The sequence below is a fragment of the Lissotriton helveticus genome, chromosome 5_1, assembly GCF_964261635.1.
Source record: "Lissotriton helveticus chromosome 5_1, aLisHel1.1, whole genome shotgun sequence".
Lineage (NCBI taxonomy): Eukaryota > Metazoa > Chordata > Amphibia > Caudata > Salamandridae > Lissotriton > Lissotriton helveticus.
This window is the reverse complement of record NC_136065.1, coordinates 844492875-844520709: the sequence shown is the minus strand read 5'-3', so window position 1 is coordinate 844520709 and position 27835 is coordinate 844492875. Positions and strand designations below refer to the sequence as shown.

Genomic DNA, 27835 nt, shown 5'->3' with positions numbered 1-27835 from the left:
TCATCAGCCCTTATATCCTGTAGGAGAAATATGAATGGATAGATATAGTCTGCAATTTCATCTGGAAAGTGTGAAGGATGAGTATTTATTTTTCATAGTTTCATGTGACCTGATTGAGGTTGCTGTAACTTTTATCAGTTACCAGTGTGACCTAGACATTATATTTTATAGGCTTATTTTTTACATTATCTTAGCATGTTTTATTAACTACCAGTTTTAATTGTATCCTTATAATATTTATTTTTATAGTGCTTATATTTTGAAATACAAACTGTTGTTCAATAAATTTTATTTTCTTTTCTTACAGATGTGTGACCATTTGAACATTGTAAAATCAAGTACAATGAGAGGCCAGATTAATTAATACAAATAAATTGCAAGAAATGGCAGAAAATAATCCCGAGGTGAAGGATGGTTCTGATGAGATATTCCCGGTGGAAAGTACGTCTACAGCTGAGGATGCATGTAGAGTTGATATGATGGCAGTCCACAATGAAGTGGCTTTGGCAACCATCCCAACATTATGTGAGAAGGAGAAGTACCATGTTTTCATCAGCTTTAGTAGCCTGGATACTTCTTGGGTCCTTGACCTGGTTGGTAAACTGGAGGCCACCGGTTTAAAAGTGTGTTACCACGGACGGGACTTCGTCCCAGGGAAATTAATCACTGAGAATATGGTGGAGTCTATTGAGAGAAGCCAAAAAACACTGATGGTCTTGAGCCCTGACTTTGTACGTAGTGGCTGGTGCCTGTTTGAAGCCAATCTCTCTCTCCTCAAGGACTGCATGGAACGAAAGCCCATTGTACCTGTCATGCTGAAACCCTGCCACGTTCCTCTTCACCTGAACCACCTGACCTATATTGAGGCCAACGACTCCCAATTTTTCAGGAAACTGCTACAGGTACTGTGCACATCGAATCATCAGCTGAGACACTCCACCATGGTCCCTTACCAACCCAGTGCACTGTATAATGGAAAGACGCTACTAACGTTAAGTGCTATAAAAGAAGATATCCCTAACTGGCAAACAGGGACTTTCAGCACTGCCCCTATTCCTGATCCATTGAGAATGCTCATAGAAGACCCTCTCATTTACCAAGCAGCAATTCAGGCAATCAATACCACTCCTGTCATAAGGTCGTGCATTCAAAACATATTTTGCAGGGTAGTTCTCTGTGTGATATTGCTAAATTTTGCTCCTCCTTTTATTTTTTTATATATATATTTTGGTTTCTATTCTAATGATGATCCGGATGATTCTTTTTCTGCTGTGCACCCAATTATCTCTATGCTGTTTTTCTTGCTAATTGGGAGTTGTCTTTTCCCTGTTACATTTGTGGCTATCTGTCGTTGGGATAAAAGGACTGAGAAGCGCAAGCATCTTGAGATGGCTCAAAGAACTGGACATGCCAATAATCTCCTCATGGACACCTTGGTTTTGATAGGCTGTGAATCGCGGGTGAAGCTTCATTTTGTCTACATCTGCCTTGAAGAATGCAAACAGACCTTTAAAGACACATTCAGTGATGGACTTTCATCAGCTGATGAGATGTTCAGACGAGCCATTGTATACTTCTCCTCAAATTATGCTGTCTGTGTGGCCCAAAAACATTTTCCATTTTATGAGGAGGTGCCAATATCGGGACACCTAGACGATGGCATCTGCTTCTGTCAATATGTGTCACTGAGACTAAAGCAGGGGTTCTGGTATTAGGTGGCAGGCAGGAGGAACAGTGGGAATGTGTGAAGCACCCTATGCCCTTTCACAAGCTATTCTGTGAGGTCAGAGAATTAAGGGGTTCTGGGCTATGGCAAGACACATTTGTTCAATAGTGGGCACATACGTAGAGTTCTAACCACTGGAGCAGAATCATTTGGATAAGGCCAGTGTTATAGTTATTCTTTATTAGATAATTCCAGCAGTGAATTGAGCCAATTGACGGATGGAGACAGAAGGCAGACATAAGGAGTAATTGACTGGAACCTGTGTTCTCTCTAGGGTATTGATTGTGATAGCCATTTTGACTGAAGGCAGTTCAAGCATTTTAGCCACATGCAAGACATGAGTAACTACAATCTAATCATATTATTTAATTCACTTGACAGCATTATGTGATCATCAACGATAAGTTATAATCCTGTATAACTCTTTTCCCTTACCTCTCAAATTTGTATGAGCTTAGAAATGTGCCCAATTCCAATTGTATGAGTATCTTTTTAACTATTTTTGTAATTGTCCTCTACGGTAACCTCGGCATTCACCTTCAACATTGAGCAGTGCTGAATGCAGGTCATAAGCACATGACATGATGCAGTGGGAAGGGAAGTAGAGTGCTGGCAAGGAATGTATTTACATATGTGAGAATGATTCAAAACAAACTACTCCACAGTTTACAGTTTTGTTATGAAAGGCACACTGTAAAAATGCACATGTTTTCTAAGCACATGAAATAGAATTCCTCTTTAATGAAAAACCTAATTGGCTATACAGAAAGGAAGGGTTGTTTTGACTATAGTCCTCAACCACTGCATTTGAGAAGAGAGTTATCAACTGCTCAAAGGAGGTGGAGCCAGTATGTTGTTGTCAGAATGTTTTCTATCATAACTACGGCATCCTAAATATAATGTACAGAAATATTGCCCTATTGTAGTAAATAACAGAAATGTATTCTCTTTTTTTTATTTTTTTTATTTTGTAATTGAAATTTTTTGTCAGCACACAGAACACACAAAATACAGTTTAAATACATCAACTGCAAAGAATAAAAAGGCATATAAACATACCAGTTCCTGCAAGACTAACGCGGAAGAGAGACGCCTTGCTGAGACGTGACCGGTTTCGCTATGGCGATGGAACTTATCATGGCTCCCTCAATCCTCTATTGAATTACATACCACCGAGTGACAAATGGATTTAGATAGACAAGAAACTTATGGAACAATTTTCACATTCACTATTTAAGGCTTTAAGGACCAATGATTAAGGATTTTACGTCTTTTATTGATTTATATGAAAACACGCCACTCACCATACTATTTTGCTTTGCCTTGAAAAAGCCCGCGGAGGGCGAAACGCGCGTCCAAAAGATACTGAGGCACAAGTGGTGGTCATCTTGAGCAACAGGTTTTGCATTGATAACCTGAAATAGTTTTCCAACAGCTAACATAGCGCAATCATGTGAAGTAGGGTGACCACTAAATAACATGTGTAATCGACTTTCTCAAATAAATGTACATTATGCTTGTTTTTTGATTAAGCAACTGTGCAGCTACTTATAATCTAAGTACCAGACTTGAAAAACAATAATGATACATGATAGACGCTCCAAATTGGAATTTAGGGGAACAAGGGTTGGATCTTTTGGTTAAGCATGGATGGTTAAAGGTGGCCTTTTATGTATGATTTTTACTTATTGTATGTATTTGTATACTAATTTGCAGCCTTGAAAAAGCCCGCGGAGGGCGAAACGCGCGTCGGCTGTGACGATGTGGCAAGAAAATAATCAATAAATAAGAACTTTAAGAACTAATGGACTTTGTACTATCTGAATACTTATGTGGACTTGGAGAAAATTGATCCATTGAAGTGATTGAATTGAAACTCAATTGGATAAAAGTAACTAGTAGGGATGTGCACTGGTTTAATTATTTCTATTTATGGTTCATGAAATTCTACTACACCTTCTGTGGGTAGACTATCGTGACGGAAATTGTTTAAGGGTGAATAAGCATCCTATCAGTTGGGCACTCCTAAAGTGAGTATTTTTGTATTACTGGACAAATCAATACTATGGGAAAAATGCAATATTGATGTGCTGATCATAGTAGCAAATTCACCCTGTCTTTTTGTTGATATATAAACATACCAGAACAAAACAGAGCAGCAAGCACAAACTGAAGTATAAATATAAGGTCCTAAATCATTCAAATTAATACGGTCACTAGATCTTGTCGTGTGTTTATGCAGATAGTCACATTAGCTAATACTAAGATCCCAACCAGGTAGCTATAGGTTCCCATAACTGGCTTCCTTGCCTTTTTTCCGAATACCCTTTGTTCTATAGAGCGCCATCTCCAAACGATATGTTGAGAGCAGCCTGGTTTGCCAATTGACAAAAGATGGAGGATTAGTATCTAGCCATTGTGATGTAATGCACAAGCGATACAAGGCCATACATATGAATATCAAACCCTCTTCGACAGCCGACAACACATTTCCTCGCCATCCAAAGATTACCATTGTCACAGTAAGCTGCACTGAAATACCCAAACTGCCCGAAATGAAAGTCTGAATTTCCCTTACAAAGTTGCTGAGTTTAGGGCAGTTAAAAAACATGTTAGAAGCGTCAGCAGCGTACTGTCCACAATGATTACAGCTAGTTCCCCGACCAGTATTCCATTTTGCCAATTTACCCGGAGTGTAATAGAGCTCAAAAATTGCCATATAATGCTGGCTCTTCAGAGGGCCATTGAACAATACATTAATTGCAATTTCAATGCTTCTAGTCAGATTGACCCCTTCAATGCCTAGTTTATTGGCCCATTTTGTCTCTTGGAATTCTAAATCGTCTTTAACCTTATTCAAAAATAAGTGATAAAGGGGGCACATTTTGCATCTGGACTTAAGTAGCTCAATGATCTCGATGTTTTGTAGAGTAATTGCATTTAGATTTTTTTATGCTCACAATAGCTACGCAGCTGAAAGTATTTAAAAAAATCCTCTCGAGGTACCTTATATTTACTTTGTAGACTTTCAAAAGAAATAAATTGTGATCCCAAAAATAAATCCCCTAGGAAGCAAATTCCCAAACTATACCATCTTTTCATCACAGGGTCAGCAAAAATTGTAGGTAACAGAGTACAATTCCCAACCTCTTTTTTGTTTTCCTCCATATTACATATGCGGCTAGCACCGGCTTAAATCTAGTTTTTTTTAAATAGCTGGGCTCGATAATGTGATTTATACACTGCTTAGATTCTTGCCCCAAGAGCATCTCATAAATTGAGGGAGCCACGAAATCAGGAGTTGGGTCTATAGGTAACAATAACACCCCCATATTTTGTAAAATTGAGATCCAATGATATAATTGGAAATCAGGAATCCCCCAACCTCCTCTTTCTCGGGGCAAAATACATCTATTCATGGCACGCCGTGCGCGGTGGTAACTCCAAAGGAACTTTGAACACATTCTCTCTATGGGGAAAAAAAAGGCCGCAGGTATTAAAAAAGGAATAGCCCGGAAAGCATATAGAAATTTCGGAAAAATAAGCATTTTAATAACATTACTACAGCCAAACAGGGAAAGATGGAGATTATTAATTCTTTGCAGTGTTTTACTAGAAGAGGAAATAATCGGGTCAAGATTTTTAGCAACTATATCCTCCACGTTTGCTGTAATCTTTATGCCTAAGTACGGTACCTCTGAGTTGAAAACAATATTCGTGGGTCGGCAAGCAGGTGAATGAATCACCTGAGTTTTTGCAATGTTTAATTTATACCCGGAACAGAGCCCAAAAGCTTCGGCCGCCTGAATAATTCGAGGGAGCGCCTCTGCGATGTTAGCAGTAACCACGGCGATATCATCCACATAGGCGTATACTTTATGACATTGTGTTCTGACCTGAACCGGGTTAATGATGCTATCTGCCTCCATTGCAGTAATAAAGGGGTCGATATATAGCGCAAACAAGAGCGGGGAGCAGGGACACCCTTGTCTTGTCCCCCTTGCTATCACAACCTGCTTAGAAACCTCGCCCCCTACCCGGATTGCCGCTGTCGGATGAATATACAGCGTTTGAAATGCTTTTATAAACTCGGCGGGAAACCCCTTCTAAGCCAAAACTGCCCATAAAAACTGCCATGTAACCCTGTCGAATGCCTTTTCGGCATCCAACAGGGCCACTCCGACGGATGAGTTATTGCTCTGAGCCCAATCCAAGATAGATATTATTCTGCGAATATGGTCCGTAGTATCTCTGTGTTGAATAAACCCGTGTTGACGGGGTGATACTAGTCCAGAAATCAGATCATTAAGCCTATTAGCAAGAATTTTTGAGTAAATCTTGTTGTCTGCATTCAATAATGAAATAGGCCAATATGAGCCCATTTCCATTGCATTCTTCCCTTTCTTTTTAAAAATAACTATTATGGCCTGAGACCATGAATCCGGTGCCCGACCGAGAAAAGCCTGTTGGCAGACTTGCAACAATTCCTTCTGAATTGCATTCCGGAACGTCCTATAGAATTCTAAAGGAATATTGTCAGGACCCATCGCTTTCCCCTGTGCTAATCCCAGAAGCGCAGTTTCTACTTCAACCCAGTCCGGTGGTGTAGATAAAATTGCCCGATGATGTTCTGACAGAGTATTGGTTACTAGAGGGGAAAGATATTCTGACTCCTCCTCCCCTGTCCTACCCACTACCGACTCACTATATAATGATTGATAACATTCGTGAAATGCATGCAGTATCCCTGGTTTCAGCTCTTGGGTCCTACCGTTCATATCTATAATTTTTACTATATCATTATACACGGCCTTCTCACTCAACCTCTTTGCCAGAAATCTCCCAGTATTTTCACTATACTCATATGCCTCTTCCTTATGTTGTGTGTATTTTTCTGCTATCTGTTCTGCAATGTTAGCATAGGCCAAAGTCCTCGTAATTGTAAGGTCTTGCTGAGCCTTTTGAATTAATTCTGAATCTCCACCCTGGAATATTACATCAGCTAAATTATGTTCTTTCAAAACAACCTCAGCAAATTCGTGTTGACGTTTGATCAACCATTTCATGTATTTAAATTTAGAGAAACTGAGCGCTTCCCCACGGACAACAGATTTAAATGTATCCCATACTACCTCATGGGAAGCCGTACCTTTATTTAAATCAATTCATGTATAAGTTTAAGCATTGATTGACAGTAGTCCGCATCGCCCAATAGCTTCCTATCAAAATTCCAAGTCCACGGAGGAGCCTTCTGAACCGACTCCATAGTTGATTCTAAAATCACAGGATTGTGATCAGAGACCACTTTCGGATGTATAGCTATGTTAGCCTTAGTCAACAAAACAGAAGAGATAAGAAAATAATCTAAACGGACAAACATAGTATGTGGGGCAGAAAAAAATGTATATCCAGGGCTTTCAGAATATAGAACGTTCCATACATCATAAAGACCTTGTTCTACCATTAAACCCGTAGGGCACCGTACATTAGTGTCTTTCTTCCAGTGTACCTATGATTCGATCTAATATTTAAGTCTGCAGGAATATTTATATTCAAATCTCCGCATAATATCACAGGTTGCAGCCATTGGGCCAATTCCACATTAATAAAGTTGAACAATTCCGCATCGTCCAAATTTGGCCCGTAAATATTACACAAATTAAACGTGCTGAGATCAATCTTTACCATTCCTATTGCCCAGCGGCCCCATTTGTCTGCAGCAGAATCACTACAAATACCTAATCCACGTTTCATCAATATAGCAACCCCTCTTTTTATCCCGGTTTGCCTAGAGCAAACAACCAATTGTATACCCAAATTCTTCAGAATATCCCTTTTTAGCCATGGTACATGTGTCTCTTGCAGACATAATATATCAATTTGCAATATTTGTAAAATTTTTGCCAACACTTGTTGCTTTTTAACATTATTCAAGCCAGATATATTCAACGTGCATATTTTAATCTTCTTATCCATCGTAAAAATTCATCCCTAACTCCACAACCTTAAATGATACATCCTCCACTCTCCAGGCTAGAAAAATTTCAAAATAAGCATGACTCTTATTCATCTGAATCTTCACAAAACAAAACTGCTTGCGTTCTGATGCTGACTTTTCACCCTCCCACCACCACACCCCATCCCCCGTCCCACCCTCCAACTCCCTCCCTGAGATCCCCATCCCCCCACCCTTGAACCAAGGACAAAAGAAGCATTTAAGAGACATAGTTCATCGAAGATGTAACTCGTTAATCATTTCCCTCTTAACCTACTGCTAAATAGTTTCCAAATATTCTTTGGCCTTGACCTCAGAGACAAAAAATTTCATTTGCCCTTTATACAGCACTTTGAGCTTGGCCGGATTCTGCAGATATGCCGCAGCCCCTTTGCTCTGAAATACTGGAATCAATTGACGAAGGTGCCAAAGTTTAGACACCGTTGCTGCACTGAAGTCCGGTCTTACAAAAAAGCTGCAGCCTTTAGCCAAGGCTTTCTTGTCTGGGCGAGCACGAACATAAATATCTTCCCGTGCCAGAAAGTTATTAAAGCAGACTAGAATAGCGCGTGGAAGAATTTCTTCTGCCTGTCGAGGTTGTTTCTTAATGAACGGGAAGCGGTGCGCCCTTTGGATTTCTTTTGCCGAGTCCCAAGTTGTTAATTCGGGGGAACACCTCCTGTAACAGTTCGGCCATGAATTTCCGTGTATCAGAGCCCTCTTTCTCCTCTGGAACCCCCAAAAAGCGCAAATTATTACGACTGCTATGATTTTCCAACTCCATGAGTTTGTGACTGAGATCATCCCTGTGCCCCTTAACTAAGTCTAGTTCTGCTTTCTGGGCACCCAGCTCATCTTCCAACGCGGAGATTCTAGCCTCTGTTTCTGTTACCCTGTCCGCCGTCTCAGCGCAGTTCTTAATTACCTTTCTTACGGCATTTCTCACTTTACAACAAGTAGCCTGTGTACGTAAATTCTCAGCCTTACTTTCTTCCCTGTGTTTCATCATAGTTTCATATATGGATGCTAATGTTATCTCTTGTGGAATATTGCTGTCTATGTTGTTCACGTTTGAATCCAGAGGCTCTGTTGTGCTTTCCTTACTCTTATCTTTAGACTTGATGACAGAATCACATCCATGAACTCTTTTAATTCGCTTCTTAACGGTCACGTTACTTGAATTAGGAGAGGTGAGACTTGTCCTCAAATCCTCCTGTGAAGAACTCCCCTCACAAGAATCCGCCCAGTCTTTGCTAATATTTGTGCTCTCGTCTGATGAGGGATCCGACATGGAATAAAACTTTTCTCCAACCTCATGACTTTTGCTCATTAACTGACAGGTTACTTCAGGCATCCCGTTTTCTAACTCAAACTCTTCCATTCTATTGTCATTACAGTTTGCCTGAGTCTGATGCTGGATCTGAACAGTTACAAGGATAGGAGTTGCTTCCGTCGAGACTACATCTCCCATACCACCATTCTCATCAGTGTATAAATCAATAATTTTAGTAGTAGATGCGGTAATCAGCTCACTTTCATTTATCTGAGGATCCTTCGAAATGTCAATATCATTAACCTGCATAGGTATAGTTATAGCAGTATTAACTGGAAATGAGACATCTACAGTTCCATCAACAGGAATACTATTCGTAATTGATGTGCTCGCAGGAAGTATTCCTTCTGTGGCAGCTTGCGACCCAGAATTCTTCGCATTCTGTTGCTCAAACATTGCTACCAAATTTTGTGAGGGTACGCGTGAGAGGGCAATATTCTTAGACCCAAAATTATTTTTCTGTGAAGGCTTTGAAGAACGTACCTGAGCACTCTCACTCTCACCTCTGGTACTATCTGATGCGACGGGTCCAGTTTCAGTAACCTCTGCAGCTGCAGCGACCTCAGTAGTCTTTCCCAACTCCAGTCCTGTAATACGCTGATTACCGTTCTTTGCACTACGGGTTAAAACCATAGTTTGTTGTTTCGCCGTTTTGGGTGACATTTTCTTCCGCGTCGCAGTGCCGCCGCTGCCGCCTACCACACAATGCTGGATCCCCCAGAATAGGGCAGGGAGTCGCCAGAGAAAAGACCGCCTGCGGGCAAAGGGGCAGCCGACCTGCATCAGTATCCCAAACCTGTAATGTTAGCCGTGGGCTCCGTCAAGCTGTGATCAATCAATCATACGAGATTGCAGCGTTACAGAATAACCTGGAATTTCCACATATATTCACTTTCTTCAACTTTGAGCCTTTGAGCCTCGTTAACCTATATTCTCGAATTCAGGCGTTTGCCGACGATCTCACTGCAGCCAGTCAGCTCCGATACTCCGTATGGTTTTTACAGAGCTGCACTCTCTCCGCGGCATTTCTCAGCCGCAAGGCTGACTCAGGTGTTTCCTATGCCGGCGGTATTCAGCGTCCCGCTAACTCCGCTCCGCAAAATGCACCTTTTATCCAGTCTAGAACGGGGTAATTTTTCATCGCCTTCGGCCTTATCTTCGCCTTATCTTCGCCTTTATCTTTCCCAGTGCATAGGCGGTAAAAACACTCCACACAAACCGCTTTCCTGGCTTTCACGGAGAAGGAGGAGTGAGCTGCTCACACAGCCCACGCCACGGTCGCCATCTTGCCTCCGCCCGATCACAGAAATGTATACTCAATACAATAGTGTTTTTGGAATTCTTATGTAGTACAAGATATTTGTGTCAGAAGATATTTCTGACCTGCAGCCTTGCAGTGAGACTTTGAAAGATAGCCTACATTTGTCATTCTCCTGGCAACAAGCAATCTATCTATGGAACTCAGAAGAGGTCAGTTATTTTGCTTTTTATTGCATGTGCATTCCCTCAATCATGTTTGTTAGAATAGAGATTGTAGGAAATTGGCATTTTCTGTTTTGTTACCCTGATTTTTTACCTTTTGCTGGACCCTATAGTTTTTGTTGACTTTGAAATCTGTGCACTTCAATTCAGTAGTAAAGTGCCATTCTCCTTATTGTTATAGTTAACTTATCTATAAGTCCCTAGTATATGGTACAAAGTATACACAGGGCCTGAAAGTTAAATGGCACTAGTGAACTACAACACCTACTGTGCCATCCACTACTGTGGCAGTGCAATAGAAGCTTCAGGCCTACCATTGCCACCTATTTGCAGCGTTGTTAAAACTGCAATTCAACCTGTCAAAATAAACCCTTTTGAAAGGTCAAAATCTCCCCTTTAAATATATTTTAATAAGTCACCCCTACATAGTCTTTGTTGCCCACAAGACTGGGTGCATGACATTTTCAAAAATAGGATATGTAGAAATATAATGTAAAGATGTCCTTACAATGGCTAGCACCCAAAAGCTCCTTTCACAGTGGCAGACCTAGCTGTCCTATGTAGAAAACCGGAGTACAGATTAAAATACTAATACTGTATCTCATAAAGGGGACCATCAGGAACAATAACTAAACACCTATTTTTAATAGTTATTACAAATCCAATTCAGTGGTGTAGTCTGACTTTTAATACTTTTTGTGGGAAAGTAAAGTTCAGAAGGTTACCTCTTCCCTGCCTGAAGTTCCTGGAGGCTAGTTTGCATGTGGCTCTACAGCCATTAATTAGCCTTGGATATGTGTGAAATGCCTCCCAAGAGCAAACAATAGGCTAATCTGAATGGGCAGAGATGACTTGTCTGAACTCAACACAATAGCATGGGGCTGTGGGCATCCTTTTTGACACTACAGTGTCAAATGTTGTTTGAGTGTCAAATCCTGCTTGACCACTCTGCTGGGTTTACATATAACCCTTTGGGTATACTTGAAAGGGGTAGAGAACAGGATGCCAAGACAATTCTTGTGGATCCACTGTCTGGTTGCTGAAGGATGCAGCTTTGTCCTACTTGATGTCTTTCTCTGAGTTTACTGTTTGTACCGTGGCTTCCTCAAACTGGATTTTATTTTTGGATGCGAGAAGACACCTGGATTAACATAGTACACCACGACATATGCACACTCAGAGCCTAAGATTAGTGTGGTCCAAGACTTTCACCATCTTGAAAATGTTCATAGTGGGTAGGGTTGAACTCAAGAACATTTACCCCACTGTTTAGGTCATGCCAAGTAGTTATTCCACCTAGTCCAGTACTGGCACAAATGAGGTACCCCCTGGGGCCCACTTCAAAGACTTTCTAAACCTGCAGAAGATCAGAAGAGGACTGCACCTTCTGTCTGTAACCTAAGAGGAGCCTTGAAGAACTAGGCCTGCACCCTCTTGTATCAAGGACAAAGAAGTGGCCTCCAAGGGTGATAAGGATGACCTCCTGTTCAAGCTACCTGAAGTACCCAGCTGACCTGTGGCTACTGGAATGTTGGACTTGTCCCTTTTTGGCTAAAGTTCCCTAAACGTTTTGCTTTCCCTAAAGACCTTTTTTCTGACACGGTGTTGCCAACATAGATGCTTTGGGCACTTTGCCACTGCTGATCAGTGTCAAAGTGCAAGTGCTCCCTGTGTAAAGTGTTATGGTAATTGGTTGTCCATAATTGGTATGTTTGCTTTACTAGTAAAGTGCACTATGTGTGCCAGAGCTAGTAATGCAAATGATACTCATGGGCCTGCAGCACTAATTGTGCCACCCACACAAGTAGCTCTAAAAATAGAACTCAGGCCTGCCACTGCAGTGCCTGCACGCAGTTTGTTAAACTGCCTTGTTGTCCTGACAAGTGCATCCACTTGCCAGGCCTTACCCTTCCCTTTTTATGCACATCAGAAACCCCTATGATAGGTCCAGGGTACCCCCCTGGGCAGGGTACAGTGTATGTGAAAGGTAGGACATGTACTGAGGTGTGTACCATGCCCTGACAGTGAAATACTCTCCATTTAGTTTTTCACTGTTGCAAGGCCATCTTGCCCACAGGACAGAATAGGGAAGGCTATGTAATATGTTTCCAGTCTATCTTCCCGTAGGCTTAAGATGGAGAGGTGAAGTTTAGTGTACCTGAACTCACAATTTAATAACACATCTTTTTTTGAAGGTGGTTTACATTGTGTGTTTAGAAACCGCGTTTTTAGAAGTGGCTGGCTTTTTTGTTCTAACAATTCTGTGTGTCTCTGCCTGATTATGGATTGACTGTCTGGATTTTAATGTGATAGGATCTGGGAAATGTCTTGACCCAGGGGAGAAGTAGATGAGACAGCCACAGGCTGACCAGCATCTGGAGTGTAGAGGGGAGGAATAACCCCCTGGATGTGAAGAGACCTGGGCTGCTGCCATAAAAGAATGGCTCCACCTCCTGCTGAGTGATTGAGGAACAAGACCCCCACTATCAAAGGAAGAAGGTGTCACTGGCAGGGAGACATCCAGAACTGATTTGGACAGGGGTCAGTGCACCTTGAACACAAAGACTGCAAAGACATTTAGGGGTATAACTATGAGAGCTGAAACCCCTGAACGTTGGACTGACTAATCAAGACTGAAAAAGGGTTGAAACTACTTTGTGGTCAAGAGGAACCTCTGCCAAGGAAGAAACAGCTGAAGAGACTGAAGGAAATGACTGACCCTTGCTGTGCGTTCTGGGGCTGGCCTGCAGTGTGCTGATTTAACCAAGAAGAGGCTAAGGCACTTTGCTGTGTGCTGTGCCCCCCTGCTTGAAAGGACTTTGCTGTGTGCTGTGTCCTGGAGTAACTTGTCTCCAAGGGCCCGAGGAGAGCTGGCTCCCTACTGTGGAAACTCAGGAACATAAGAGTTTCCAAGTGTGTCTCAACGAACCTGTGTGCGTGTGCTTCGTGCAGCCTGAGACCTTTGTGAGGATTGTCCTGTGGTCGTGTACACCCGGAGTCCAAGTGAGTCTCAGCGACGCTGTGTGTGTGTGCTTCGTGCAGTCTGAGACCTTCTTGAGGCTTGTCCTGTGATTGTGTGCACCGGGAGTCCAAGTGAGTCTCAACGGCGCTATGTGCATGTGCTTCGTGCAGCCTGAGACCTTCGTGAGGATTGCCCTGTGATTGTGTGCACCCGGAGCCCAAGTGAGTCTCAGCGACTCTGTGCGTGTGCCCTGTTGCACTCTGAGGCCTCTGTGAGAAATTGCCCCTTGGCTGTGTGTCTCGGAGCAGTCTTGTTCTCTGCTTTCATCGATAGCGTGACCAGAAGTGCTGTGATCGTCATTGCCATCGGCCCGGACCGGCATCTCCAGAGGAGCTGTGAGATCTCGAACCATCACCGTCGGGGGTCCGAGTTCCACTGCCCAAGATCAACGAAGTCGCATTGGAGGCCCAAGCCGCGAGGAGAGGAGAGTGACATCGTACCCCTCGGTAACGCTCAGCGAGCGTGCGTGTATCGCCACCTGGGGTGGGGCGCGGGATACGAGAGAAATGCTCTCGGCCTTTCCCATCTTTGCAGCGCGAGCCTCTGCTCAATCCCATATAGTGGCCTGTACTTGCTGAGGAGTGGCAGTACCAGGACCGGAGTGTGGAGCTGCACTTTGTTTGCCACCATACCCGTGTTGGGGCATATTTTTGCAGAAGCTGACCGCTAGTCAGTAAGAGTGACATAGAGACCGTCCCAAGCACCGCTCTCAGTACCGGAATACATTATTTTGGCATTACGAACTGCCTGATTGTTGCATTACGAATTGCATTATTTTGGCATTACGAACTGCCTGATTGTTGCATTACGAATTGCATTATTTGTGCATTACGAACTGCCTGATTGTTGCATTATTTTGGCATTACGAACTGCCTGATTGTTGCATTACGAATTGCATTATTTTTGCATTACGATCTGCCTGATTGTTGCATTACGAATTGCATTATTTTTGCATTACGAACTGCCTGATTGTTGCATTACGAATTGCATTATTTTTGCATTACGAACTGCCTTATTTTTACATTACGAAGTGCCTGATTCTTGCATTACGAACTGCATAGCATTGCATTAGGACTGCATTGGATCATCAAGAATGGCTCATTAATACTGCAAGAACATACAAGGGCTTGCTGGCCTAATAACTGTCAAGGTGAAATATTGCAAATACGCATATGTTGGATTTTTATTGTGTGGTCGTATCGTATATCTTTTTTGTATTAAACATCTAATTGTTTTTATGAAATTTGTGTGGAGTCCATTTGTGGTGTTATCACTGGGTTACTGAGAACGTGGTTGCAAATACCTTACACATTTGCCTTGAAGATAAGCCTGGCTCTTCGTGCCAAGCTACCGAGGGGGTGAGAAGGGGCTATCTGAGAAGGTGTACTCCTGTGGTGGATTGGGACTTAAAGGAGTAAGTCAAAAGGTAAAATCTTTGACCAGGATGAACCTGCTTTGTGTTTCCAACCCGTGCTCCATTTCAGTGAGACGCAAATTGCGCTTAGGTCACTATCTTCAGAGATCTTTGACTATCATTGGATCTTTGTACTTTTTGGTGCTATTTCAACTTAAGACTTAAAAAAATCTTATTACTGGTTCCCCAACTGGATCTTTGTCATTTTGGTATGACTTTGTTTACTAAATTTTTCTCTGTTTTTCAATTGGGATTTTTATTGTTTTGCATTTTCCCTTTATTGCTGTTTTGGGACTGCATAAATACTTTAAAAATTGCCCCAATTTGTCTTTCTGCTATGTGTCATTGCTAACAAGGGGTTGAGCTCAGATTTAATGATTTAGAGGGTTTATCTTGACAAGAGTTATGATTGTTCCTTGAGGTAGGTTTTCGGCCACCCCACAAAATAATTCAATGAGATAGTTATTGTCCATTATTTATACCTTTGAATAGAGTGACTAAAGAGACAGTAGATTTAGAAGTCGAAGAAGACACAGCTTCTATTTTCAGAAAAAGAGGAACGTAGGGAATGATGTCACTCATGAAAAGTAAAGTTGTTATTGCTGGTTAAATGTTAACATTAGTTTTGTGAATTAAGAGGATCCTGTTCGATGAGGGATATAGTACACATTTGGGCGGAAAATTACTATGATTTTGTGTTGGGTTGTATCACTTTTATTGCACAGCCCTGACGCAAAATCATTTTTGGCATTTTCTAAACTTATCGTTTAGTTACTTTGCGTCGGGTAGGCGTTACATGTATTTTGATGGAAACCTAGATTTACTGGATGAAATAATAATAAATACGCCCCAAGATGTAATTGATCAATCAGCAGTGGTTTAAATCCCCATAGTTAATACAGTGTACATCACAGGGTGTGAAATATGGGCCATAATTCACAGGTTTAATGTAATATCAATGGATAGTGTAGTTTCACCTAGTAATACGCGACATACATGACTTAATGGATAATGTATTCTGGTCCCAATCTGCCATTTCAGTGTTCTGATATCATTTTCAAACTACTTGTCTTTTTTATTTATCATGATTAAGAAAATCAGTATGTCTAAAAGATTGAAGTAGGACATTGGATAGTTATTCCCATTGCATACAAGAATGTATATTGTGAAAAACATTACAAACATGATAAAAAGTGCTATTTTGGATAATTTCGTACAATAATCTGACTGTTTTTACAGCTCCTTTAATAACTCTCTTTGTTGATGTTACAGATTTATTTAGTAGATGTGTATAAGCAAATGTTCCAAACTTTTTGCTCTTACCGTTGGATGTGAGTCAGCCCTGTATCCCAGTGGAGGTGTTAGAGCAAGGGTCCCCAAACTACGGCCCCCGGGCCAAATCCGGCCCGTCTAATGAAATGGAGTGGCCCTCCTGGTGCGTCCAGATCCACCCAGGGTTATTGAGGTATTATTCCTACGCTCTGTTGTACCCGATTGCCTCTGACACATGCACAGATCGAAGCCTGCCTGTGACTCAACTGGACGGCGTACGCGCACGTCTTACGTCACGCGTATCTGTGCGTGGAGGCGTGGAGGGTGTGTGGGAAGAGTCCGGTGTCCGGGACAGGCGCGGAGACCGGGAGCGGAGACCGGGAGCGGCGCGGGAGCCTTGTGAGCCGGTGAGTGGGACCGTGGATGGAGCGGGCAGCAGTGGGTCCACGGAATGAGAGGTCCATGGAGGCTGGGGGGGTCCATGGAGATTTTTTATTATGGTGCGTTTTTTATATAGCGCGGAGTTTACCCGAAGGCAGCAAAGGTGTCAGAGCGCTTCACAATGGGCAATGCAGATATGTTCAAACTTCTGTTTGGTGGACGTGTAGATGAGCTGGGGAGGGGGGGTCCATGGAGACTTTTATTATTGTGCGTTGTAGATTAGCTGGGGGCAGTTGAAAACCTCACAGGGAAATGCTCACTGGCATTCACAAAACGCTCCTAGCTTTCAAGAAATGTATTTAGTCATCAATTACCGGTCTTTCAAAATCACCTTGAATTGAGGAAACAGAATGCTGGGTACAAAGTACAAGTAGTAGAGTAGAGTTATAATACTGCAATAAATGGAGGACACAAGAACAAACGTTACTTAGGCAATGGTGGCACTTGTGCAAGTATCGAAAGCAAACAAGAGGTAGCAAATAGTGTGTTACAAGAGAAAAGTGACGTGTGCATGTTACAAAAGAGTACCAAACACAGAAGGATAATACTGCAATAAATGTAGTATTGCCGTAATAACTGCAAATAATGTAATAAACCTCCAACACAAGTGTGTGCGGTCTGAAGCCAGCATACATTTACAAGGGCTGCTGTTGTTCCCCCAATTTGTTAAAAGTATGTGAGATAGTGTTTTAAAATAAAATCACTGTATTTTCCTGCATTTACTTACTATGTTTACCTTACCACAATTGCGATTGTCTGAAAAGATAGGGGCGGACGAGAGGGAGTGAGCGGGGAGGGGTGCTGCAGTGTCAAGCAGGAAGGGGGATGTGGGAGAGGGGAAGGTGTTGTCAGATACCATGGATGTGTATTCTGAATATACTAGCTTGGACAAAAGGCTATCTTTTTTGCTTGAGTTGATTTTTTAGAAATGCCGTCATGGAGTTGTCTGCCTGTGGTGAATTGTATCCATGCCAGACAGGTGTGAGGCGATAGTGTGGAGAGGTCTTTCCATTTAGAATCGATTATTAGAAAAGAGTGAGTTTGTGATCACTTGACACAAGTCTATCCCTTATTTCCCCTACCAGCCCGAGAAGAACGGAAGAAAGACAGACAACAAAATGTCGAAACTGGTGGGGAAACGGAAAATAGATTCAGAGTGCAGAGTTTTTAAACAGCAGTGGACAGATGACTATTTTTTTGTCCAGTGCAAGGAAAAGGCAGTTTGTTTAATCTGCGAAGAGACTGTGGTGGTGTTTAAAGAATTTAATATCCGCCGACACTATGAAACCCGCCATGGAGGGCAGTATGCTAGCTTGCTGGGCCAAGTGAGGAGAGACAAGGTGGCTAAGCTACAAAAAGGATTTGCCGCCCAGCAGAGTACAATGCTACGCCAAACACAGGCGAACCTGTCATCCGTTCGGGCCAGCTTCAAGGTAGCTAAACTGATTGCAAGCTGTGGAAAGTCGTTCAGTGATGGGGAGTTTATTAAGAAGTGCTTGTACGCTGTCGCGGAGGAGGTGTGTCCGGACAAGAAAGATGCCCTGAACGCAGTGAGTCTGTCCACATCTACAGTTACCAGGCGAATTGAAGAAATGGGGCATAATGTACATGTCCAGCTGAAAGACAAAGCTAAAGATTTTGAGTGTTTTGCATTGGCAATGGATGAGAGGAATGACGTGCAGGACATAGCACAACTGCTGATTTTTATTCGGGGAGTTAGTTCAACTTTTGAAGTGTCTGAGGAGATGGCAGCTCCACAAAGTCTCACGGGTACTACGACAGGAGAGGATATTTTTGGTAAAGTATGCCAAACGATGGAAGAGTTGGATTTGGACTGGGCTAAGCTGGCTGGCATCACAACGGACGGTGCTCCGAGTATGGTTGGTGCGTCGCGGGGGCTAGTGGGGCGCATAAAAAAAAGAAATGGAGGAACGAGGTCTCACCCCCCACTACAAGTCCACTGCCTGATTCACCAGCAAGCACTGTGCTGCAAAGTTCTGAAGTGGTAATCTGTCATGAAGGTGGTTGTGTCTTGCATAAACTTTATCAGAGCAAACGGACTAAAACACAGGCAGTTCCAAGCTTTTCTATCCAAACTGGAGTCTGCCCATGGAGACGTGCTTTACCACGCGGAAGTTAGATAGTTAAGCGTTTCTACGAGCTGCTGCCCGAAATCCACACCTTTCTCCTGACAAAGGGAAAAACTGTCCCAGAGCTGACCGACATAGAATGGAAATGGGACCTTGCCTTTTTAACAGATGTCACAGAAATTTTAAACGGCCTCAATTTACAGCTCCAAGGCAAGGGAAAATTAATCAGTGACATGTATTCCCACATCAAAGCATTTGAGGTTAAAATGGCGCTGCTTGTTGGACAAGTGCAAAAACAAGACTTCACCCATCTCCCTTCTACTCAGAGCCTCTCAGTTGAGGAGCCAGCGGTCCCGTTTCCAACCAAGAAGTGCAAGGACGCACTGGAAATGCTGAGAGCAGAATTCAGTATGCGGTTCCGTGAGCTTCATGCCCATGTTAAAGAAATTCGCATATTCCAGAACCCTTTTACTGCCGACATTAATGACACCCTGCCTTCTCTTCAATTTGAACTGGCTGAGTTGCAGACCTGTGATGTGCTGAAAGACGCATTCAATCCCAACTGTCTCATAGATTACTATGCTTCCCTCCCAAACAAGACCTACCCCAACATCAGAAAGCACGCTATGAAGATGTCCACAGTTTTTGGGAGCACATATATCTGTGAGCAAACTTTTTCACGCATGAAGCTGATAAAAAATCCGACAACATCAAGACTCTCAAATGAACACCTGCATCAGTCTCTGAGACTGGCTGTAACTAGAATGGAACCTGACATCAATCTCCTCACCAGTCAGAAGCAAGCCCACAGCTCACACTGATATATCTGCCATTTCTGAAGGACCTGCAAGCTTCCAGGACCACCCTAAAGTCAGCCTGTTTATTACAATTATTCTGTATTAATGTTATTTCACTGTTTGCCACAAAAATTATTATCAGCTTGTGGTTTTATTTGCGAATCTAATCTATATCAAGGATTATCTGTGGTAGTTAAAATAAACACGAGAAGAGTTTCTATCTATTCTATTACTTTTACTTTTTGCAACAGGTGGCGCAGAGGCCAAGCGAAGGGCAGCTGCAAAGAATGTCATTATAATCTCCACAATGATACTGGTTGTCACTTTTGGCCCATATCATTTCCTGTTATAAGACGGACCCCGGCCCCTCATCACAGAAAGGAAAGTTGAAGTGGCCCCCGCCTAAAAAAGTTTGGGGACCACTGTGTTAGAGGATAGGCCCAGCCCAGCCTACTCCAACCTCGAACGGGCTCAAACGGGCCCGCCCTTGGCCCGGGCTCGCCCCGGTGCGCGTTCCGCGAAGCGGTGGGCGCTCCCAGTGATGTAGGCTGTAAGGCGTCAGGGGGTGGAGCGCGGTGACGGTGGCTGCGGGGCTCCTGATAGATGGAGTCCCTCTGTGCTCCCTTCCTCCCTCAGCTGGGCAGCTTCCAGGTACACAAACCGCTACGAGCAGCCTCCGCGAAGCGGGGGCCGCGAGCAGTCTTCAGTTGGCATCAGGGGGCGGAGCGCAGAGACGTTGGCTGCGGGGCTCCTGGTAGATGATTTCCCGCTGTGCTCCCTTCCTCCCTCAGCTGGGCAGCTTCCAGGCACACAAACCGCTACAAGCGGCTCCCGCGAAGCAGGGGCCGCGAGCAGTCTACAGGTGGCGGAGCGCGGTGACGGTGGCTGCGGGGCTCCTGGTAGATGGAGTCCTGCTGTGCTCCCTTCCTCCCTCAGCTGGGCAGCTTCCAGGCACACAAACCGCTACTATTGGTTATATCAGTTACACTGATCACATAAGTAAGGATATTAGGTCAGTGTGGCAGGATGTATCGGATATGAGCATGGAATTTTGTTGTCTCATCATTTGGGTTTCATGTAGGGGTGTGCATAGTGTCTGTTTCCTTCATGAAAGTTCTTCAAGGTTCCTTATTTTTACCTTCTATGTGCAAAGTTCCCCAGTATGCTATGGCTCTCACATTTTTTTCTGCATAATGAGATTAGGTTTACTGTTAACAAACATTGCAAAGCTAGAACATTTATTGATACACTTTTTCTGCAAATTTACCTTTAGCTGAGCCATTTTTTATGCACTGTGGCATTGAACAGCATAGCACCATTTTCTGGGAAGTAGCTCTTATGCAGCACCATTTTGGTATAGTTAAGTAAGAATGTATGTAACATAAGTTGGCGCAGAAGTCAGTATTGTTTACATTATTGTGGCAAAACAAAACAGTTGTTACAATCTTTGCGAAGTTACAGTGCTTCCATGGGATTTTGCAAAGGTTGAAAATAATCTTACCCCTCTTGAATGAAAGTTGCTTATTACATTTGGTTGATAGAGTAATTTTATGCACTCCTTGAATGCAGTGCACATTTTTAGTGAATACATTGGAACTGAATTGCTTTTTTCGCTGTCAAATGTGTATTTCACAGATTCTGCAGTCAGATAAGAGTCTGTAAGTATCTTTCTTATATTTGGTTGAAAGCAGTTCATGCAGCATATTTTGTCAGTCAGTACATATGAGCAAAAGCAGTTGGTAAGGATACAGTAAATGACTCCTCTGCTTCTTGTGGATTTCAACTTTCATGATTCATCAACGTCACATTTTTCTAATCGTTTGGCTTTCTTAAAAGACATCGGGTCTCATTCAAAAGGTTTTGACGTAGGGCAGCACCGCAAGGAATCTTGCTTCGCTGCCCCACGTCAAAACAGGAATGCGTTGTATCTATGTGATATTGAGCATTCCTGTCATTTTCCTCAGCGCCGTCGCACAATGGGCTGCCATGTGCCAACGCAGGCACCCTTACACCATGGTGCAAGGGTGCCTGTGTTGCAGAGTTGATTGATTTTGTGCTGGAAGTGACACCTTACTGTACAATATCAATAACGAGGAGATTTCTTTTTTCTATGTGTGCTGCAGAATGCAGCATACAAAAAAAGGAAAGAACGAGGAGAAATAAAAACATTTCTCCTCGTTGCGCCTTCCTAATGCCACCCCTGGAGGGCGTTATGTTCTGACACATTCCCAGGTTTACGATTTCTTGTAAATCTGGGAATGTGTCAGGTCCCACTCATATTTCCTCCTCTCCCAGTCCTTACAGAAGTGAGGCAATCATTCTTCCCGACACGCTAGTCTCAGCGCTATAATTTCTTTTATGTCTATTATATAAACCCCTCCCACTCACCACCATGCTTATTTTTTTCCCTGTTTGACGGACGTGCTGTTCGAGCACTAGGTTTTCTTCCTCCATGTCGATGCAGCAATGTGGTCAGTGTTTGGTGCATTCTTTTGCTTTTTCATGCTTTTTTTGTGGGATATATAACGCTGACCTTACCAGTGTTCTGGTCCATCACGTCCCTGCTCAGTTCCCAAATCGCTCCTCTCGCTTTTCCTTGGCTGGGGTGGGGTGCTTTCTCTGCAGTCGGTGGGCCGGCCGTTCTGGTGCTGAGGGCTTCCAGCAGTGCCCAGCTCCAGCGGCCTTGTCTTGTGTGTATGTGGCTGTGAGGAGGTGACAGGGCAGTGTTTTTGGCAAGTCAAGTCTTGTGGGTTCTGAGACTTGGCTGCTGGGAGACAGTATTTATTGGGAGTTGCTGGGCACTTCCTCTTTGTCTGTTGGTTCCTGTTTAGTGCTTGTTCCTTCTACCTTGGCCATGGGGGCTAAACAGTCGGTCCAGATGCCTGCCAAGCTTATTTCCAAACAAAAATATGCAGGACCTGCAGGAGTCTGACCTGTTGCAGATTTTCAGGTCGGATTTGCAGGATTTGAGTAATTCTACTGTTCAGGCTGTGCTGATTGAGCCTTCTGCCAAGAAGTCTAAAGGGGAGGAGGATGAGGACTTGGACAATTCCACTAAAGGGAAATTTATCCAGGGTAAAGTCTTTTTGAACATGTTGGCCCATATTTATGAGGTCCTGAGGTTTGATCCTAAATCTTTGGTGGATTATGGTTTTAATTCCTAGTATAGTACATCGGTGGTGGATGACTTTTTTTTTTTCATAGTTTTATATAGCGCAAACTTGACCCGAAGGTATCAGAGCCCTTTACATCAATACTAGTTGCATTAAACACGGACACATTCATTTTTGTAAGGCACAGGGAAATTAAGTGATTTGCCCAGACGCACAGGATGTTGAGTGTCTTTGCTGAGACTCAAACCTGGTTCCCCAGTTTTGAGGTCCACCGCACTAGCCATTAGGCTATACCCTCTCCCTGGCGTTCGCATTGTGAATTTAAACAATCATTTTGGCAAGCAGTGAAAATGTCAGTTGTTTCAGCGTATGTATAGTTAAAACTGTTCTATTAAGATTCACTATCACGCAACATGGTTACAGTATGGGTATGCAATACATGCTATCCAACACCAAGAAAAAGTACAGGAGACATGTCAGCAGCACAGCTTACCTACCGCACAATGAATAAATACAGCATAAGAAGCAACAATGCAAACTATCATAAATAGACTGGTTACACACTGAATTCCACTTAAAATATGGCTGCTACTAATCAAAAATACTTAAGATCCTAGCAAATAAATGACTTTATCAATGCTTTTTCAAGATTTCTTTTAGTGCCATCTGTCTGGTGGTCATCGGGCAGCTCTAGCTTTCCGATTTTTTTTGCCTGCCCCTGTTTCTGAAGTTTGACTTAGAATTTAATATTGTTTGGCATTATAAGGTCTTCAATTAACAGATAATTAGTAATATAGCCAAAGTTGTTTCAAAGAGGGGACTGATGTTGCACTGACCTTGAAAGATCCAGTGGGGGTAATTATTTTTTTTTTAGTCCTCATGGGCCATGATGGGACAAAAACGCACAAGCATATTCAAAGCTAATAGGTCTCGCCTTTGGAACATATTGGCTTTGCCAGTTCCTTTTGTCCATACTTTAAAGCATCGGCAAGATGACATGCAACATGACCAAAAAAACAGGTTTGTTGACATTTTCGCCATGGCTGTGACATTATGTAGGCATGTCCATGCATCACTACACGTGGGCCCTTACAAAATGATGAAAGCTTAATTTTTTTTAATTTAACAGTCTGAGATGGATTGGTAAATAAAAAAAATAAAAGGAATTAGCTCAAAGGTGCTTTTTTTTAAGGTGGGTAGACCAGTAGCAATTTGCTGCCTGGTCCCTGCACCCCCAAAAAGCATTCTAAAAAAGGACAATGGGTTGCCTTTGCATGATGTCATTAAGGATATTCTGGCTAAAGAGTGGCTTTAGGTCGACAAGCAGGGGATTCTTTGCTTTCTGGGCAAGAGAACTCGCTTTGCGATGTTTAATGTCCAGTTTCCTCAGGTGCCTAAAGTAAATTCTATTTTGTCCTCAATGGCTTCTTCCTCTTCTTTATCTGCTGAAGAGGCTTCCCTTTCTGATCTATTTGACCGAAAGGTGGAGATGGGCTTGAAACATTCCTACACTGCGTCTCATTTTGGGATTTCCGGCTAGCACTTACTGCGCCTACACCTCCCAGGTCCTTATCAAGGATTTTGAGAAGTTGTTTCGCTGTCTTCAGGATCAGGGGATCCCACTCCTATCTTGGTGCAGATGGGGGTCTTGGTGCGGTTTCTGCCGATGTCACTTTTGATACGCTGTGGGCCTTCTCCTAGGCTGCCGGGGCAGCGGTGGCTGGTAGACTGTCCCTGTGCACAAAGGCTTGGCGTCTTGAGACTGCTCAGAAGGCCTTGATTCATAAACTGCCCTTTGAGGGTCCCCGGCTTTTTGGCGATTAATTGAACACGATAGTGCACCTTTATGGGGAAGAGGAGAAGTTGTTGAAGCTTTTTCCGTGTGTCCAGAAGAAGAAGTCCTTTTTCCGTAAGCAGATCTTTCAGGGTGTTCTCTCTTTTTCCCAGACCTTTTGTGGATGGGCCTGTGATCGGGTTGCTGTGTTCCACAACAAGTCAGAGCAGCAGCCACAGGGTGCTGGGTAGAAGTGACTTTGCCAAGGTGGGGGCTTGGCACAGTTTATTCCTGGATCAATGGTCGACTCTGATTTCCGACTAATGGGTCCTGTCGGTCAACGATCAAGGGACCACATTCCGTTCCGGGGCCCTCTCCCTCAGACCTGTTATCGGGTTAACCCATTGTCAAAAGACCAGGTGAAGAGAACTGCTATGTTGTCTGGAGTGGGCTTGTTGCTGGCGAAGGGCGCTGTTCTCCTGGTTTGGGCGGCAGAACGGGCCTGGGTTTCTATCCCATGCTATTCTTGGTCCAAAAAAACAGATGGTTCTTACCAATCTCAAGGCACTTAACAAGTTGGTACGGCTGGAGCACTTTCGGATGACCACCTTGTAGTCCATCATTCCACTTATCAAAGAGGGCAATTTTCTGGCCTCCCTGGACTTGGAAGACACCTATTTTCATGTCCCTGTCCATCCTAGAAGCCAGTAGTTCCTGGGGTTTGCAGTGGATGGGATCCATTACCAGACAATGGACATGTTCCGGGGTCTGGGGTTGAAGTTGAATCTGACGTAATCTCATCTGGTCCCTGTTCAGAGGCTGATGTTTATTGGGGGACTAGTTGAGAAGAGACCATACGGTCCAGGAATCCCTAAGACTAGATATGAATCCCAAATTGTGTTTTTACTTGGAGGAAAGATAGCTCAAGGCTCTGGACCTCTCCTGCCTCTAAAGAACAAAGTTAAGTAAAATGTGAGCATTTGTTCCTCCTTGCTAATATTTTCATTCAATCCCATCAAAGGTCAGATTTTCCTCATTTGTAAAAGATACTACAGTGCCATTTGATTTATATGAGCGCAGTTCTTTTTATTGACACAAGGCTTCATCCACTTTTTGCTCATTTTTCATTTATCCATTATGCAATTAGTCCTTGCGACAAAGGACAGAGCAGCCGACACGTGTTTCGCCCTGTTTGGCGAGTCGAGCCAGGGCTTTCTCAAGGCTGTTGATTAAAGAGAGCAAATGTAAGTGTTGGATCGGCCATACAGGAAGGCGGAAAATTCAAGTAAAGAAAAAGAAACAATGGGTGAGAAGTGAACCGTAATCCCAAAGTCAGTGCTATTTAGAAACGTGGGCTTGCCAGTGTTCTGTGTCAAAATATATAGGGTCATGAAGTTAAAAGCTTAAGATCAAAATTAAGACCCCGTGACCAAGCAAAATAGTTGGAGAAGTATTTTGTAGGAACTGCAAGATGAAATGTAACCAAAGATAGGTACATGCAGTGCATTCAAATGTAGATTAAGACAGGGAAAGAAAAAAGCGTAAAAAAGAAAGAAAAGAGTGCTGGCAAGCATCAATGCACTTTTTATTTTTAAATGATTATGAAGGGGTGCGTGGCCAAGATGGCGAGGTGAGCGGACGCACTCTCCGCGAGCTCCCACGAACCTAGGCCCCTAGACCGTGATTTTCGCAGATCTTCCCCCGGTCTGCTCGCGAATTGCACCGGAGGTGGTGGAGCATCGGTGGGTTCCTCCGGGGCCCTAGGCGACCCCCCGAAAAGCAGCGGCGGAGCTCCGAACGGCGCACAAGGGCCGGAGTGGAGCGGGGGAGGGGCCGTGAACCGAGGCCACTGGCGGAGGTGGAAGCATAGCGACCTGGCCTGGAGCGGTCCCGAGCAGCGTGCATCGCCACCAAGTGGGGGCGAGACCTTGTTGGAGTCGCCAGTGGAGCCCCGCAGCGAGGAGGCGCCCATCGGTGGACAGCGGCAATATCGGGGCGCGTGAACCGCGCTGCTCATCTAGGCAAGGCCGGGGACACGGCCTACTACTGAAGTGTATAAAAAAGGGGGGTGGTCCTTGACTATGAATTGGTACAAAACTTATATAGTTATCATTTGTTTCTTGGTGGTGCGATTAGATCTGCATATGTTGATTAAAGCAACATGGGGGAGATATATTCAAGTGGTATTGGTTGTATGCACATTAACTGCAAGTATAGACAGTACCCAAAATATAACAAAATCAATTTGTAAAAAGAAACATTGATTATAACCACACTCTAATTTCTCGTTATGTCAAAATTCACGTATTTATTTACAATTTCATAAAACAATTTTGAACGGCGCAAAAGACTATCAAAGTATAGTCCGTGAAAAGGGGGAAAGGGGTGCTCTTAGTGATTTAGAGAGGAAAGAGGAAAAATTAGCAATTGTGATATACAATTATAATATTTACAGAAACCAAAGCGGGAAAGCTTCCGATATCATAACAGCCTGTCCACAACAATTGAAAAGGGGCAAGGAATTTAAACTAGACAGGGTACAGGCATCCAAAGTAATAAGCGTCGACGTTTCGACCCTAGTGCTCCTGGGGTATTTGGGACCTCGGCTGCGGGTCTTCTTCAGGACAAAGTGATGGGATGGGCCGAAGGGGAGAGGGAAAATTTGTCCGTAATCCAACGGGTGATCTGGATTGAACACCAATAATGCTGCTCAGGCTGGACCTCCGTCCAAGCTTGTAGGGGGTTAGTCACCTAGTATCTTGTCGGTGGTCTGATGGTTCAACTTAACATTCAATCAGATTGATCTTTTCTGTTGGGCCACTTAATGGTAGCTAGTAGGGGAGTCCTACCGGTGCCCCCTCGGGCATACCGGTGGTGGTAGCACTCTAAGGTGCCGACGTTGCCTCTATTTAGTGATTCAAAGGTCTCACTTCAATTTTCCAATATCGGGTCCCTGAGTGACCTACGAAAAATTCTTGGCACGTGCTGAGTACCGCGGGGCGACTTTTACCGGTGTCTGTTCACTGAACAGACACCGGTAACTTTTTCGAAGGTCACTCGGGGACCCGATATTGGAAAATTGAAGTGAGACCTTTGAATCACTAAATAGAGGCAACGTCGACACCTTAGAGTGCTACCACCACCGGTATGCCCGAGGGGGCACCGGTAGGATTCCCCTACTAGCTACCATTAAGTGGCCCAACAGAAAAGATCAATCTGATTGAATGTTAAGTTGAACCATCAGACCACCGACAAGATACTAGGTGACTAACCCCCTACAAGCTTGGACGGAGGTCCAGCCTGAGCAGCATTATTGGTGTTCAATCCAGATCACCCGTTGGATTACGGCCAAAGTTTCCCTCTCCCCTTCGCCCCC

The 27835-nt window shown here is 43.5% G+C and overlaps 2 protein-coding genes across 5 annotated transcripts in view; one reads left to right on the top strand and one right to left on the bottom strand.

Moving 5' to 3' along the window:
- Positions 1 to 3531, top strand: part of LOC144754956 (uncharacterized) — a 250054-nt gene extending 246523 nt beyond the window's left edge. For all 4 annotated transcript variants that reach the window (XM_078643318.1, XM_078643317.1, XM_078643319.1 and 1 more), the window contains one exon: positions 308 to 3531. In XM_078643318.1, the coding sequence (XP_078499444.1) occupies positions 384 to 1715 (1332 nt within the window). In that variant the 5' untranslated portion in view covers positions 308 to 383 and the 3' untranslated portion in view covers positions 1716 to 3531. The remainder of the gene's footprint in view (positions 1 to 307) is intronic.
- Positions 1 to 27835, bottom strand: part of LOC144754957 (uncharacterized) — a 353897-nt gene that overhangs the window by 293117 nt on the left and 32945 nt on the right. The window lies entirely within an intron of this gene.